The sequence below is a fragment of the Corapipo altera genome, unplaced genomic scaffold (assembly GCF_003945725.1).
Source record: "Corapipo altera isolate COAL_440 unplaced genomic scaffold, ASM394572v1 55, whole genome shotgun sequence".
NCBI lineage: Eukaryota > Metazoa > Chordata > Aves > Passeriformes > Pipridae > Corapipo > Corapipo altera.
In genome coordinates this window covers 2,847,256-2,864,747 of record NW_020884882.1, presented here as the reverse complement: position 1 = coordinate 2,864,747, position 17,492 = coordinate 2,847,256, and the positions used below count along the sequence as shown (strand labels likewise).

General features: G+C 41.8%; 1 protein-coding gene across 5 annotated transcripts in view; it reads left to right on the top strand.

Moving 5' to 3' along the window:
* The window catches only part of POC1A (POC1 centriolar protein A), a 57,625-nt gene that overhangs the window by 16,827 nt on the left and 23,306 nt on the right, over positions 1-17,492 (top strand). For all 5 annotated transcript variants that reach the window (XM_027640063.1, XM_027640060.1, XM_027640059.1 and 2 more), the window contains 3 exons: positions 4,233-4,366; positions 12,890-12,958; positions 15,904-15,999. In XM_027640063.1, coding sequence (XP_027495864.1) covers positions 4,233-4,366; positions 12,890-12,958; positions 15,904-15,999 — 299 coding nt within the window. The remainder of the gene's footprint in view (positions 1-4,232; positions 4,367-12,889; positions 12,959-15,903; positions 16,000-17,492) is intronic.

The window sequence follows — 17,492 nt, the reverse complement described above, 5'->3', positions numbered from 1 at the left end:
GAGGAAACCTTTTTTCACCAGACATCGTGCCTTGCTTTGTGTTAGCTCCAAGGCTGATTCTGATTCAAGTCCCATGTTGCAGGTTGGCATGGATGTTTGGCTCATGGTCACTGTTCTTGAGGAGATGGTGTGCAGTAAAAAAGATGGCTTTTTTTTCCTCTGGATTAGCCTATAGGAGGAGTCAGAGGTATTCCAGCAAAACAAAAGTTAAAGTTCTTTATGAGAAAATTAGGAAAAGTTAAAAAAGGAAAACCAAATCAATCAATTGCAATTTTGTACCATGATCTGTGTTTACAGTTCCTTCTCCAGAATCTGTTTGGTTTTCAGCTTCCAGAATTAGCTTTGACCAAGTTACAAGTCATCCAGGTTGGCTTGTCCATGGAGTAGCTAGCTTTTATATCCAGGAGTCTAAATGTTTAGGGTTTTTTTTTTTTTTTCACCTTACCTTCCAAATGGCATTTCCTCCCATTACCTGTCCTTGTCCAACTGATTAGTGCTGCTGTATGGTAGAAATGGATAGGAGAAGGCTACTTTCCCATCCCTGTAAGCTTCTTCGAGATTGATTGACCTGTTCTGTGCATATTAATTTCTTGAGCCTAAATGTGGCTTTTCTTTCCTTTACTAGTAACAGTTTTTAAGGCTGCTCTGGTATTTTTAAACTGATACATTCTCAAGCACTGTATCCAGTGTTGAACCTAATTTTGCTAACTTTTCCTGAGGACTGTTTCTGGTGTGCTCGTAAAGATCAGAAATCAGAGACACGAGGCTGGAGCTTGGTGTGTTCTTTCTGCCATTCACATCAGCTACGGTGGGTTCCTGCTGTGACAGCCTCTTATGGAGGCTTCTTATGGATCACAGTCACTCCCAGTTCTCTGATAGTTAACAAAATCTAATAGAAATCAAACTTTTTGATGACTGTTGTTCCAATTCACCAGTATTGAGCGTACAATCACAGCGATGAATTCTGAACTGTGATTCTTTGTGTAATAGGTATTGTTAACTTGTGGCCCATATCAAAGCTTGGAAGTGCCTTCCTGAAGTCTTGTTGCTAAAATCAGTAGTGTGTTTAAATACTTGGGCAGTGTCAGGTTGTCCTTTTAACCTGCTTTATCAGCTTTTCAATGGTGGCAAGATCTGCAGTGCATGTTTCCAGTCACAGTATAACTTGGCTCAAAAATCATCTCTTCCTGCTTTCCACTTAACTGCTGTTAAATTGTCCAAATCTAATGTGGTTTAGGTTTGGCTGCCAGGTCTATTTTTTGTCTTGGAATTACACATTTCCCCAGTATCCCACCCTTACTGAATGACATTTTAGTGTGACACCCTTGCTACTGAAGCGATCATTTCCTCACTCATTGTGAGTGTTATTTTTACAGCTACTGTGTAAATCCTCTTTGTGTAATAAACTTTGAACTAAAAATAGTCACAGAAGCTGAAGAAACCTAAAATTGCAGTGGTGGCTGTTTTGAGGCACTTCATGCACCTGTGGCCACAAACTGATGTGTTTGTACCGTGTTCTGGAGATGCGTTTACAAATCCCCCTGTTCTGAGGGTTTACACCTGTCCTTTTGGGTAAATCTGATGTAGTTTTGTGGCTCCCACGTGAGGCTGCCAGCCCAGTCCCACTAGATGGCACCTCTGCCTTCAGAACGTGCTGGTGCTGCCTGATTTCCAGGGAATCCATTTTAAAGATGGAGCTCCACGGAGGAGTTAACAGATAAGTAGCCCTGCCACAGGCTCTTGCGTCTTAAATTTGGGCTGTTTTCCAACACTGATTAGTCTTTTAGCAGTGCTGCTCTCGTTGCCAGGACTTGTTCCAACTGTGACATTTGTAAATGAAAATTGGAAGTAGAGAGCAAGCTGCAAAACCTTTTGTGTGGTGTGTTTTTCTTTTTAGCCAAGTGAAGTATGCTCTGTACACGTTTGCTGTACAGTAGAACAGACATTAAACTCTTTTGTACAGCAGATTTTGTACAGCCCTTACAAAAATGGTCAGTGTTTATTGCCTGACATTTTTTTCCCTACCCAAAGTTGTATGGGGGACACATCTGTAGCAGGTCTGTGGAAACAGCTCTAGCTTGGTTTTTTATTGCTATTTAAAAAGAATAATTGGCACTTTTATCTCGTTTGGATGGGGCTGATGGTAGTTACCTGTTCAGTAGGGACTGTGGCTGTGTCAGGTCCATCCTAATTTATCTTCTCACTGGTGGTTACTAAGGGTTGCATTCCCTTATTACATAAAAGTAGTATTTTGAGGCTTGGGACAGTGATGTGCAGTCACTACAGGCTGGCAGGGCTCAGTTTTAGTTGTTAACCCCAGTTTCAGTCTCCTAAAAGGCTGTTATGTTGCTCAGGCTTGGCTGGCAGAAGGGTGACCTTGTGGCAACAAATCGCTGGGAGATCCCACCTCGTGCTGCACTGGATTTGTTGTTGACAACATGAAGTCATCAAGTGAGGTTGCAGAATGTGTTGGCAAGTTTTTGGAGGGATGTTGTGAATGGTCTTGTGGGAGGTCTGAGCTGGTTTGGTAGAAGGGAGATGAAGTTTTCTCTGAGCTTGCAACAGCCAAGAACTCCTTGGGCACAGAAGCCCCAGTCTGTGTGACTTCTTTCCATTATGGAAAGGGTTTTTCATGAAACTGGAAATTATTCACTGTCTGGAACTTGGAAGATATGATATATCATCAACTTGATCTATTTCTGGTGTGATTCCTTTCAGGACTTGCCTTAATTGACAAGATATGTTTGCCTCCATCTGAATGTAGACACTGATGGGGTGGGGAATATTACAAATCAGAATAAAATTTTCAAGGGAGAAAGGCATTTAGCACTCTTTCATGAGAAAAAACCTCCACACAGACCTTTTTCTCCTTTAGTACATAGTGTAATACAGTGCTGGGGCAGTAGAGGAAGATCTAGCTGTGTGATAGAGACAGTATTCACCAGGAAGAATAACTATTCAGAAGTTACCTGTGTTAAGGTTTTCTTCCGTGTTTTTCAATAGTTCAGGTCAAGAGGAATTAAGTTTTAGCACTTAAGCTGAGGTATTTAATGTTCCTGAGAGTTTCAAAAGCAGAGGCATTCTGTTTTACAATTGAGCAAGGTTATTTCAGATATCTGCTTCAAATCCCCATCTGCAAAAAATGGTTATAGTGTTTTAAAATTGAATTTTGAGGGTGTTTTTAACATGCACTATGGATTTAAAATGCACAGTAGACTCTCAACGGACCATAAATTTAGTTGGGTGTGATGTATTAAGAGCAGTAGATTTGAGATACCAGAACATTTGGAGGACACAGAGTATAATTAAGAGTAATTGGATGGTTAAATCCTTCCTCAAGCCTCATCTTAATATCCTGTAATGTCACATACGCTCGGAAAGCTGTGCATATGTAAAGTACTGCGTGTTCTCATAAATAAATATGTTCAATAACCTGTTTTGTGAAAGTTCGGGGAAGGAAAAAAAGCCATAAATCAGATGTTTAATGTCAAACTTAAGTGAAGTTCGCTGTAACTTTTTTCCTAGAACATTTCCTCTAGTTCTTTTCAAAATAGCTCTTGGGTTTCATCTTCATGCAGGGAGGATTGCTTTATTGGAAGTTTACACTCTTGATAGTTTGTCTCTTCATACTTGTTTTAAATATTTGGTGAGACAAATTGGATGTCTGAAGAAATAATGCTTATACTGGACCATTTTCAAGTTGCTGATTCTTATTATTTCTCTTAAAGCCAGTCTTGGCTGGAGTGGGGTAGTAAACCAAAAAAACCTGTGTAATGTCAGCTCTGAGTGTTTTTCATTGTAATTTTGGTCCTCTCAGTGCATTAGCATATAGATTTTAATCTAGAATGATTTGGGAGCGAGAACAGCAGCTCCACAGTAGTAAAATATGTCAATGTCCAGCACTCTCACAGAATCCTATTGCTGACTTGCACATAAAGTAAATTTTGGAGCCATGCTGGAAGCTTTCGTAGCATTAAATCTCCCAGAATAACTGGCAAAGCTTCCTTTTTCCTTTCAGTAAAGTAGTGCCTATTTTTACAAGAATTCAGTACTGTTCTTGTTCTCCAGTGCTTTGAAGAGCTTTTGTGGAATGTTTTCCCCCATGATAATTTTCCTGTTAAACTTTGTAACAGAAAATTGGAATGTGCTTGTGCTTTATTTTATTCTTTTTGCCTTGGGCTTATGTAAACTGGTTTTGGTGAATGTTATATATGTTTTTTTTCCATCCTTAGTGCACAGCTCTGTGGTCAACAGTCTTTCCTTTCACCCCTCTGGAAACTATCTGGTTACTGCTTCCAATGATTCAACTCTTAAAATTCTGGACTTGCTAGAAGGAAGACTTCTGTATACTCTGCATGGTCACCAGGTGAGGCAAAGCCTTTTATACAGTAATGTACAAACTGGTAACAAACTGGGCAAATCTGTGCTTGAGGCTTTTGCTTTTCATGGCCAAAAATTGTTTGAAAACCTCCTTGTGTAAAATTACCATTATAACACTGCTAATAGTCTTTGAGATCATCACTGTTTTGAAGGGAAGGCCTCTGGGGAGGGAAGGAGGTAAGGCAGGAATGGAGAGAATGAGAAAGCAGGAACCAAAAGTGAGCTCCAATATTGAGGATTCAAGTGGAAGAGAGAAGGAGCTCAGTCAGGGCAGAGCCCCAGACTCTGACCCTGGCTCTGTCTCACACTCTAGTGCAGCTCTGTCTCTCTCCCTCTCTAGAGTCCTGCAAATAACACTTGGCCCCCTGACACAGGTGTTGTGAAGATAAAGGCTGTTCACTTGGCAGGACACTTGAGGACAGTAATGATAAAATAAAGGAAATCTATTTTGGGATGTGATTTGGGAACGTGTTTTCATTTTGTTAATGGAGTGAATGAAATAATTGAAGGTGATAAATGCTGCTGGTGGGTTAAGTTTAACTGATTGGCCTATTAGTATTATGCTTCTGGATGTGTTGCTTGTAAGGTTAATTGTATGAATGCTTGGAGCTCTCTTTCTAAATCTTAAATGAGAATAAATAGACTAATTTCATTGTCAGTTCTGAGTGGGGTGTGAAAAAGCAGGCTTGCCTTAAAGGTTCCCTTTCCAAAGGACAAAGAGAACAGAAATTCTTAACCCACTTGTGTCTCTTTTCAAGTGGGGGCTGAGTTTTAAAGCATAAAAACTCTCTGGGGAAAATCACAGCCTGAAGTTTTTGGGGTGATGGGGATGCTTCTGGACAATAGTGGTAGCTGTGTAAGCTGTAAAATGGATAATTCTGACTTCTTGTACCTTTGTTTAGTGACTGCCTTGTCTGATGTCTAAAAAGGTCAAGTTTGTTCTGTAACTTCTCTTTTGTTATATGTAAGTAAAGTTTTCTCCATTTTTGTAATATTAATGGGAAGTAGGACAACCTCATACTTAAACCTTTCCATGAAGCAGAGCTTTGATTAAGACTGACCAGTGAGTTCAAATGCTAAAAGAATGGGGCAAGATAAAAAATGCTGGTTATCCTAACAGGTAAGCCTTGACTGTAAAAAAACTTTTCTTGCTTTGAAAACTGGACCATGTGGATCCTCCTGTCAGGGGCTGCATCCCTTCTGTTGTCTTAATCTTGTTTTTGTATTTGTCCATTGTGTTAATCTGCTGAGTTCTTGGAAAGTAGCTTCCTGGAAAAGGATAAGTGTGGAAGGACAGTGGATCTTTACACCTTTCATCCTTCCCTTGGGGAGGGGATGTACCTGGTTACTGTTCAGCAGGAGGCTGAACCTGCTTTCCATTTTTCTCCCATCTGAGCTGTTTGCTGCTCCTCACTGACTGCAGCAGCACAAAAAATGAGTTTAGCTTTGAATAAGAGTCCAAAACTGATTATGGTGATGGAGGTCTTCAGAATCAGACACTAGGAAGTCCCTCTAGGCTAATGCTGTACTTAACTCAAGGCTTCTGCTGAACAGTTGGTTTGAGGGTCATTTGTTCAAAAGTAGAGTTAAAGCTCTGTATTTTTCCTCCCTGTTGCTTCAGATCAGTAGGACAATGTCTGCCACTCTCTCCTGGGCACCTGACTGGCACTGGAAAAGCTTTGCCCCTGGCACAGCTGAAGGGTAGCTGCCATTGTGCAATCACAGATCCTTCAGTTTGGAAACAAGTACAAGTATCAAAGTGGCTGGTAGAGCCTTCTGGTTGTCTCTAAGGGTATTGCAGTGAGATGGCTGTGGAACCAGTCCTGGCATAGCCCTGGCTGGCATTCCCTCTCTGGTACGTGCTGTATTGTTGTGGACTGGTTCTTTTACTGCCTGATTTAACAGATACCTTTTCCACTAAAGGCATATGTCAACCTATGCTTCATTCTCAGTAAGCAATGGCAGTGACTACAGGCCCTGCTTTCACCAGAAGCTGCTGAGGTGGATTCCTGCACTGGCTGCTTCTCCAGCCTGTTCTGTTCATAGATAAATCCAGGCTACTTAATACTGAGGGAGTTTTTCCCCCACTCCCTGTTATCACTGTGATTTGTGCCAGTATCCCCAAGTGGCTAAAAACGAAGTGGGATGTGGATATTTTTAGTCATTAGGTAGATTTACCTTTTTAAGTGAGGGCTACCACATGAACAGCCTGTTCTGAAGATGTTCTTGAGTTGTGACTTTTGTGTGGTTGAACATGCTGGTTTGACACTTTGTTCCTCCTCTGACAGCTGGCTGCTGTTACATTGTTCTGGGAAGGCTGCATGCAAGTGGACCCTTGAAGGAAAAAAACCCTAAGGTCCTTTAGACATACTTTGACGCAACTGCTGGAGTGCCAGGAATTTGTTAGCAGCTGATTAGCTGTAGTTTACATGGGGAAGTTGGCCAAGTTTACATTGCTGTCTTTAATTGAAATGTAGCTGGCCCCTTGTAGCAGGAGGATCATTAGAGACAGGAGTTTGCAGCTTGGAGCTGACATCTTGCAGCTGCAAAATATCATTCTGTATTGTGCTGCATATTTTGGTTCTGGAGGGCTTCAAGCTGTGAAGTGCTCTTGTCCAATTCCATACAGATGAGACACTGGGTTGGTATGTAAGTCCATCACTGGTACTGTGATGGGATCACTGGTGAGGAACAGAACGTGTTGGGGCCCCTAAGTCACCCCTGGAGAGTTGCTAGAGGGGAGCAGGTATGTACATGGTGCTGGTCTGGCCTTTGGAGTGGTTTGATTAGAGCATTTCCAGACTGCCTTCCTCGGTGGAACGGAAGTTCAGAGTAAATATTTAGAAAACATCTTGTGGTTATGTTTATAAATAGGAAGACAGAAAATGCAAAGTTACAATTCTCCAAGCAACCTTGACTAGAACTGTGAAGTAGCTGCATTTTACCTACCTGGGTGACATAAGTGCTCTCTGCTTTGCTGGCTGACTAATGAGCAAGAGTTCCTGAGCAGGTGCACAGGAAACAAATGTGCTCCTTTACTGTCTACTGCTAGCTCTGCCTAGGTGGCATTAAACATCTGTGCAGGCCTGGTCCTCTTTGAAGGGTTCGAGGACATCTCAGAGCTGCACAGAAACCAAACAACAAAGGGAGAGAAAGGTGTATCACAAACAACAGGCACTTGACTTCAGGTTAGCATTTCTGGGTCTTGAAAGGAAATAGGAGTGCTCTGTTCTTGCTTTGTGTTTCTTTAAACTGAGGCTCTCAGGAGTTAAAGCTACTGAAGATTCAGTTATAAGATGCCAGTATAATTTTTCCCTATGTTAGCTGTAGCCCTTACTCCCTGGTGAAGGAGGGTGCAGGGGGCATGACAGTCTTGCTCTGTGTATTAATACAGGAACTTTCCAAAGCCCAGTGGGCTGAGAGTCCTTGTGACTGCATGTCAGAGGTGTTCTGCAAGGAAACATCCCTTGCTACCCTTGCTATCTCTGTTCCCTGTGCTTTTCCCCTTGGTTCCCTTTCCCTCTCCCTTTTTCCCCTTTGTGTTATCACCCTCATTGTGCAGTTTCTAGGAGTCTGCCCCTTTTTATCTAAACATTTTTATTGTCCTTACTGTTGGAGATGTGGATTCTTTCCACAGTCTGTATAGCTTTCCATTCCATCCCTACTTGAGGACTACCTGTCCTGCACCTCTTGATTTTTCAATGTGCCAATAGAAGAAATAGGTGAAAGTCATGACAACCAGCATCCTGTTTCAGGCCCTCTCTGTTCTTTGGCACTTGGATGTGTTTATCAAGTTTTTTACTTGCTCTTGGTGTTTCCCTAATTGTCTTGATCACTTATTCTTTGCATCATTTGCTCCTCTACCCTCTGTCATCTCAATGTCCATCTGTCCAAATGTGACTTGCCTTCTCCTGTGCATAAAGCAGCTGAAAGCACTGCTAACAGTCAGCAGTGACTGCTCTGTTCAGTATTATTTCCTTTGTGCCTAGAACTGATGATGCCATGCCTGGGATCCCAGTGTGTTGGTTGCTGCTGGATTTGCTTCTCAGGCCTTGTCTCCTCTCGTATCTCCTTTTTCTCTTTTGTTCCAGGACAGTTTGACTGAATGCACTGGCTCATATCTTCTCACTTCTACATCTCCTTTTTTGGCAGTGAAAGAGGAAGCTCTTGTTTAATTCAACTATTTGCATCCTCTAGATATGCCTTATTCCAGCTCTTGGCACCTCCCTTGCTCTCTTACCTGGCTCTTCTCTACTATGCATTAGTTTCTCCCAGGATTAAAAAACAAATTAAAAATCTACTGGCATCTTTGACCCCACTTGTCTCTCCAGCTTCCTTCCTCACTGCCTGTCCTTTCATAGTGCAGACAGTACATCGTTAAACTACTCTCCTCTGGTTTATTCCTGGACTCTCTCCAGCCTGGCTCTTGTTTCTTCTGTTATGCTGAAGCCAAAATGTTGGCTCTGTTCCTAGCTGAAGCCTGGAAGTCTGGCCTCTCTTGACTTGACTGTTGGTGTTGGCCCTGCTGTTGTTAGAGTGATGTGCCTTCTGTGCCCAGCAACTCTGTGGAGAGAAGAGGGTGTTCAGGAGGGATTTCTCCATGATTGTCCAGTCATTATTTTTGGATGGTACACATTCATCTGCTGCCTGCATGCAGGTGTGACTGTGTGCTCCAGGCGTATTTCCATTTCTCCAAACTAAACTCTTGGCCTTTCTCTTACATATTTATTTCAGAGGTATCTATTTTTAGCTCTACCCTTGAAAGCTTTGTGTTCGGGGATGCTATTCCTGTTGTCTTATGTCATCCCTGTGTCAGCTGTTCTGATGCTCTCAGCATCCCTCCAGTCACTCACTCGGTGTTGTCATCTGTGCCCTGGCTTCGGATCCCACCTCTTGGTGATTAATGCATTCAAGTCATTCAGAATAGTTCTGAACATCTGCTTTGAAGGCCAAACTTAATGTTTTATTTAAGCTGATCAACCTGTGTGTTCTAGAGCAATAAAGGCCTTGTGATCACTAGCTTCCTTCTGTAGGAAGTGGGAAAACAGGGAGAAGGTGTAATCTCCATCTCTGGGGGTTTTAGTCTGCACATAAGTTGTGTAACATGCTGGGCCTCACCTTTCTTACCTATGTATGCAGCTAGAAGTGGGCTCTCACCTGGTGTTTCAGCTGCCATGGCATACATATCTGCCATTGGGAATGCTGCAAAGGACCAGGTTTGATGCAGTTATCCCCTCTGTGTGGCTTCCTTTTTCTTTTCAACTTCTTTGCTGCACCCAGTGTTTGAGTGAATTTTCCTTTTCAAAGCTCTATGGGACTTCATTCCCAGCCTGCCTGGTGCTCTTTCACTAGAGGAGATGAGATGAATATTAATTAGTGGCAATGTTCTTTTCACTCAACAGTTCCAGTGGATGACTTCTTGCTTTCTTCTGTACTTTCCCACAAACTTTCTGCAGCCCTCTCCCAGTACCACGAAAACTGTTGTTATAATCTCAAACTCTACTCAACATACACGAAAGCTTGGTGGTGCTCATGTTGCTGACCTGCTGAGGCTAAGTAGAAATGTTCCTTACTTCTGATTCAGTGTTCCTTGTTGTCCAACCCTTTCTTTTTGCAGCTTGCTGTTTAGTGTAAGGCAAGAATCTGAAGGAATTTGGGGGTTGGTGCTAGCAGCTCGTGTGGAGCACCCAGCACAAGGCTGGAAATTCTGAACCTCCAGGAGATACTAACAGAAAGCCACTGTATCCTGCTGCAGAAAGAGGAAAGTGATCCTTTAGAGGGCTGCTTCATCCCACAAATTCTAGTTGTGTGGGAAATAAGCTTAAAATATGCAACTGGTACTTTTTGACACTTTTGATGCAAGCCAGAAGTTAAAAGGAGGGAAAAAGAAGGAAGATTTGAATTCTTCAGTCCCTAGCCACTTGCCTGTTGTCCAGGACTTCATTAGAAATCTGTTGGATCTCTGCAGTGCTTACCTGGGAGAAATGGAAGTTAGGCTGTGTTTAATAACTGGCAAGTGTAGCTTTTTATTTTTGTGTGGTGTGTTTATATTAAATTGCAAGAGTATTTGGCAAGCTATGTTGCTACAGCAAACCTGTTATATCTGGGAAGAGTTCTGTGAGTGTATGTAGCGGGAATACTTTTCACTTAATTCATGTCAACAAATCTGTGGAGGATGTTGTGTCTATGGACTTGTTTGTTCCCTTTCTTTCAATTTATAAAGGCACATTCAGTCTTTGATATAATTTTCTATTTTGGGAGGAATATGTTCTGTTGAACTTTTTTTCCCTTAAGAATGCCATGACTTTGGAGTCAGTTCATTGCCTGTTTTGATGTGATTTGTTCTGTGCCAGATTTTGTCTAAATACACTGAAATATTTAGACTGATAAAAATATTTTTGGGAAACGTTGCTCCTCTCCAGTGTTCCTCACTTGTGCTCGTTCCTGAACACTTTGTCTTGGATTTTTTTCTGCCCTCCTAACTTTGGTTTGTTATAGTCAGAGTGCAGCTTCTCTTTGCTCAGCTCTGCTGCCTCGGAGCAATATTCACCACTGCAGTTTTCTGCCTATGTAGTTGTTTCTGCCCTTTCTTACTGGTTATTTGTCTTTTGCTTTTGCAGTTTCAGAGCTTCCATTCCCAACAGTGCAGCTGGGAGAGAGCTGAACTGCTGGGAAGGGTGGGTGGGAATGAAGGCAGAGGCTCAGCTGATTGATGGCAGTGTCTTTGGTTTGAAATATCTAACCCAGTCACTGCTGTGTCACTTCAACAAGCTTAGTCACAGTAATGAGTACATTTTGAAATTGCTGCTACTAGATCATTTCTGGCAAGTTCTCTTGCGTGAGGTGTTGCTATTAGAAGACCTCAAAACATTTTGAAATTTCCCTGCAGGTGAAATGATAACATGGAAATACCTTAATGTGTTTTAAGGAAACTAAAACTCTTCACACTGGGAGTGACCACATCAAGGTCTAGTTTTACTGGCATAACCTTGTGCCAGTATTTTTGGAAGCCCACAGGACTGTGGGACACAGGTTGCAGTGAGAACTGGCTGCTTGATGCAATCTTTGGGTATTTGTTTACTTTCAGGATTTATAACAGTAAGTTCTCTGTAACGAAGGAGAGAAAGAAGGGAAACCAGAAACAAACTGGACATGAGGTTTCCATGTGATGCCCATTGGGAAGATGTGGACTCCTAATAGAATAGTCTCTCCTTGCAACTTGATACAGAGTGGGGAGAAGCTTCTTACTTGTGTTCTGAGATACATGATCTTACTTGAAAGAGGATACCTTTTCTTCTGAGGAGGTGTATGATGGTGTGGTGGAGTTTTCTGGGTGTTGTTGTGACTTTTCCGTTTGTGTTTTGGTGTTTGTTTGTGGTGTTTCCCCCATCCGTCCCTCCAGCTTGTTGATGCCATAGGAAGTTCTCACTCCTGCCTTTGCCTGTTTCAGCTTGGGAAAAAGCTCTTACCTTAGGATGTTGTGCAAGGGAATGTGCTGAGCAGCTGACACAGAACTCCACGATCTGGGTTCTTGGCTGTTTATTCCCAGCAGAACAATTTGTCTGTTGTGCCTGTGCTTGAACACATGTAACCATTTCCCAGCTCTGTTTAACCTGCCTCACCCTTCCCATGTGCACCCTCCTGTGTGCTTGCTGGGAGGTTGAAACACATTGAACCAGGTGTGTGGTGTGAACTGTGTGCTGCTGCTCAGGCAGTGCTGCAGCACTCGGCAGCATTTGAAGCCTCTCAGAACTGTTTCATGCATGAGGCTTCTTCAGAATGCAAGTGCTTGTGCTGTGGGAAGATGATCCTGGATGCATCAACTCTGGCATCTCTTCTGTAAAACTGCTAAGAGAAAAGCAGTTTAATCCAGCCTTCTATTCTTCAGTAAAAAACCTTGCAACTAACACAAACCTGCATGGGATCATTAGGCTGCAGCTTCAAAATGACAAATGATGGTATTGTAAGGAGTGCCTGTCTGCTGCAGGTGCCTGCTTGGTTTGAAACCTCTGTCCTTCCTTGGACTTGACTTAAATTTCTTGACTTAAAATGCTTGTAACCTTGGCCTAATTAATTGGTGCAAGTTGATTGCTGTGGTTGATAACTGGTCAAGCATGTTTTGAAGTTGATGTGATGGTGCAGAAAGCAAGAGCTTTAAGTGTTGGGTCTTCTGCAATGAGGAGTTTGTATAGAATGTTTGAGGGGAACAAGGAGAAGCCTGACTCTGTAAAAATTGTTTTGTTCCTGTCTCTGTTTTAATGCCATGGATATTGAAAAGTGGGTATCTTAAATTGGGGGCAAAAGTGTGGGAAATGCTAAGTTGCCAGCAAGCTTAGCATCTTAATTGTGGCCCATTAACCTGACAGGTAAGAAAGAGCTTTCCAAATTTTGCCTTTAGTTTGCTGAATGTCAAATGAGAAATACCCTGTAAAGCTGCAATGAATGGAACTTTATAACACTTTGTTTTCTTTTATGTTTTTTTAAACCTGTCTTTTAAATGTGTTTGCAGGGCCCAGCCACTTGTGTAGCATTTTCAAGATCTGGAGACTTATTTGCTTCTGGAGGGTCTGATGAACAGGTATCTGATTCATTTAGTTTGATTGTTTTGTGCCTTGTAGCTACTGTTTCTTGGCATCTTACTGCTTTCAAAGAGATAACAATTATTAAAAAGAGTGAGAGATATTAAACATAGTCTCTTCTCACTGAGGAAGCGTTTCAGCTGGGTTCTGTGGGAGTGAGTATGTACAACAGAGGAAATATTGCCCTATGTATGGCCCTTGTTACATGCCTTTCTGAGGCACCTGCTGCTAGGGAATAGGACAGGTGGGTGTACAAATGACTGTGATGAGGTACTTTGAATATAAGTCTGTGCTGATGGATTGGCTCCTGATCTGCCACTGGCTAGATCTGAGACACAGGCATAAGGATAAGGCAGGCAGGGATGCTTCCCCCTGAACACTCTTCCAGGCTCCACTGATCTACAGTGCTCTGTGTTTGACATTCCTAATGCTCTCCTTCTCCCACAGGTTTGTCCTCAGTCTTTTTGGAGATGCTGTGACTAAACCATCTCCACTGACTGAGACCAAGTGGGTTTGAGTCTGATCAGGCATGAATATCTCCTGCAGGCCTCTTTCTTAATGGGAGCCTGGTGCAGAGCTGTGCTAGTGCTGCAGTTGCACAGCTTTTTAGGTCAGAATTGGGCTTTTCTCTGCTGACTTTGATATGTGAACAGTGATGAAAGCCTGGGTGTCTTGTACTGCCAGTAGAGTTTTGTGGATGGAGCAGGAGGGAAGATCCCTTCCTTTTACTTCTGGTTCTGAGTTATGATCCAGACACATATTTCTTTAAAAGCTGCTGGAGTTTATTTTCCATTGTCAGTGGGGAAAGGCAAAAATATACCCTGTGTGTCTGGACCATGTTTTCAGTTGTGTGCTCTCGAGAAGGAAACCAATAATCCCAGGGTTGTAGCTCATGCCAGTTCTGTGAGTCGCTGCATTTTAACTCTGTTTTCTAAATTTGCTGGGATAGGTGGCATAGGTTGTCATCCTGTCTCTTTAAGACCACTTTTTATTAAAGGCTTTAAACAGACTGTTTTGAAGAGATTCATCCTGGTTTTTGTCTTACAGAATTATATTGAGGTCACTAGATAAAGGTTTGCTCTTGAAGTGCTTATCTAACACAAGAAATAAATAATGCCTGTTTGCTGTTGTTTCTATCTTCCTTAATAAAAGCCCTGATATAGCTGGAAGCTGCACTTCATTATTACTTATTTTCAATAGAAAACTTAAGAAATTTTATTTATCTTCGATTTTTAGGCATAGCCAAGAAGCTGACTCATTATTTGTTTCTTTTTGAGCTTAAAAGGATGTATTAGCCTACATTTCTTTGTTGTGTAAAGCAGATTCTTTTGAAAGGCTTGTGTTTTGTCAGCTCCTTTGTCTCTTCTGTGGTTGGCATTTCTTTAAGCCAAAGTAATGCTCATTGCAAAGTATCACTTGGTGGTTTTAAACTGAAACACTGACTGGCAGTGCCTCCCTGGCAGGGTGCTTTATACAGGTATGTTCATGGCAAGGGGTCCTAACAAACTTCTTTGGCAGCCCTTGCCACTGGAGCTCGAGTTTGTGGGTTTGGATGCATGTGTTGGGAAGGGTGGCTCTTGGCTCTCCTGTTCTTGGCTTCCATGAAGGAACTGCCTCTCTGCTTTTGGATTTGTATCTGAAAATGCAGGCAGTGCTTCCTTTTGTGCATGGAGAAAAAACTTTACCTTAGTATATATATATGTACTAAAAACAGAATTAGCCCTAAATTGGCAGTTGTGTACATGCAAGAAGCTTTTTCAGTGGAATGGACCTTGTTGAATTCTGGCTTTTTGAATCAAAGAGAAATACAACAAATAATTATCAGGAGCATCTCTGCAGGTCAAAAAGGATTTTTTTTGTGTGGTAGTTTAGACAGGTAGCCTCTCAAAAAAACATACTTTATTACTGAGCTGCAAACAGGACTGTTACATGAGCCTGTGCTGCAAATATGTACTGGTTTTAACAGTGTGAGTTGAAGACATGGACTGACTTCAACCCACAGTAGTGGTTTGAGCAAGGGTCCATTTTTCTGTCACTGAGCTGTGTTGCACTAGTCTTAATCCCCAGGTCAGACTAAGTGGCAGTGCCCATCTTTGTTGTAATAGCACCTTTGGTAGCTGTGAAGAGGCAATGTATACAAGTAATATAGATTGTATAATCTACACAATAAAAGAGCATCACTTTTTTGTCCTGGTACACAATGGAATGGCCTCATTGGTTAACCATGCAACTGCAAAAGAAAAATGCTTTCATGTGAAGCAGGGATGAAAATTTGCAAATGAAGAATAAACACTGATGTTTCTGATAACCAAGATGAGCTGCCTGGGTTCTTGGGTGTCTTTTAGACCTCTGAAATGGCTGATTGATTGCTCTTGAACTTCTTTAGCCTTGTAGGGACACTGCTAAGGGTTTTACTCCATAAATTTGCTCATAATGTGCTGAAGTGATTTATGTGTTAGAGGCCTCTCTTCTGAAACCAGTACTGTGTTACAGAGAGCAGGGAGCTGTAAGTGGGATTTAAATTTGGTATTGAGTTGGCAAGCTAGCTCAAGTAGCTAGTCTCAGTACTAACTCTTCCTCTGAATGAGTCTCATGATAAATGAGTGACTAGTTGTTTGTGGTGTGGCTGATAAGTGTTATAATGCCAAGCATGGTATTTTAAAATATTTGTGGTTTAATGCTGTATTCTGCATGTTACTTTGAAGTTTTCTAGGTCATTCTAGTTTCATGATGTTCTTAACCCAAAGAATGTTGGAAGAGGTCACTTACCCATTGAGAACTCAGTTAAGCTAAGTCTGTATTCAGTAGCATATTTACAAACAACATCCTTAATTTAATCCATGGCAAAGCTTTCCTAGGTAAACTCTTCTCTGATGTGTTAACAAAATTGTCCCTTAAGCAAACTTTGACAGAAAATTTTAATGGAGTCAATTTTCTTCTGCAGGTGATGGTGTGGAAGACCAACTTTGATGCAGATTATGGTGATGCACTGAAAACACAGAAGTCTTGCAGTACTGTGGATGGGTCCCATCACACTGGGGTAGGTCAGCGTGCAGTAATCGTGTAGAGTTCCTTCTCAGAACACTTTCTGCAGCTTGGAAGTGTCTGACTCAGGTGATTGAACTGTAGAACCATCTTTACTTGGTATTTGTTTGAGCTGGAGGATATCTGTTTTTAACTCCTATTGTTTGCTTTGTTTAACTGTACTTCATAAGAAAGTTATCTACAATGATTTTAAAAGGGACATAAGCTTAGTGCATGTATGGATGTGGTTTTTTATTGACAGCCTCTGTTTAACAATCCATGGTAGGCTTGAATGATAGTTCACAAAAAAGCAGATGTGAGGAACAGCTGAAGCTGGTAGAGAAAGCAAACAAAACCAGAGGTTGCTTAGTGCAAGGTGAGTGGGAGAGGATGGGAGAAAGCAGTCACAGGAGGAAGGAGGACATGACAGTACTTATTGATCCTTGGCTGGTTTTGGCTAAATCTGACTTCTTCCTTTTCCTCCCCTCCAGTGTTCTAACTCTAAAGCTATGCAGGCTATGAAACTATCAGTCCAATGACCTCTTTGTTTATTAGCCTGTTGAACTGGTGTAACTTTGAACTCTATCTGCTTTAATTTAAAATATGGTGTAGTGTAATTCTGGGCTGAAATACAGCAGAGACAAAGAAAACCTTTCTGGGAAAAAAACGCTGATTTCGATTTGTAGCATTCCAGTGAGTGGGTTAAATAATGTAGACAAGGTGTTGGCTAATGGCAGATAAGTTTACCCTTCCCTGTGCCAGAGCCTATTATCCAGTAGTAATTTAGGGAAAGGAAGAAAATGTCTGATCTCTTCTAAAACTTAGTTCTTCATTATAAAACCTCCTAGGATGTCCATTGAAGGGAGCTACTGAGCAAATCCCTTGAACAATGACTAACCACCCTGAACATCTGTCCCTCTAACAAAGCCATTGCCTTGTGGAAGAGGGTTTACCTGTCAATAAATGCTGCTGGGACCAGCTGTTTGTGTGCTACTGAGAGGCAAATCCATGTCATGTGGTGGTGGCTGACAAGGGTTTGCTCTGAGCTGTGGGAAAGAGGGCACAGGGTATTCTGTGGGGTGTAATATGTTGGTTTGGGCCAGGTGCTGTGTTTTTGCAGAGGGCAGAATGAATCCATTTTGAGTCATGTGGCAGAGACACACTTTGGTTTGGGGACCTAAATTACTTCAAAGGAATATTTTGAACTGCCACCCAAATGCAATCTTTGGCTTGGGCATGCAGCATGGGAGCTGCAAAATATAGCTACTACTTAATATCCTTGTATTAAGGGCAGTTACAATTGCTAAATTTAGAAGGGGAAGAATAAACAATGTCCTCTGAGAGCTTGTTTTGAATACCCCAGGTTAAGATTAAATTTAGAATTGATCTGAAATATTCTTTGCTGTTAAAAAGAAGCTGATATCTCTGAAAACGCCTTGGTTTGCTATGTAGGTATAACCTGAGCATGAAAGTCTTGACTCTGTAATAACTTGTCCTTTCATGGCAGTC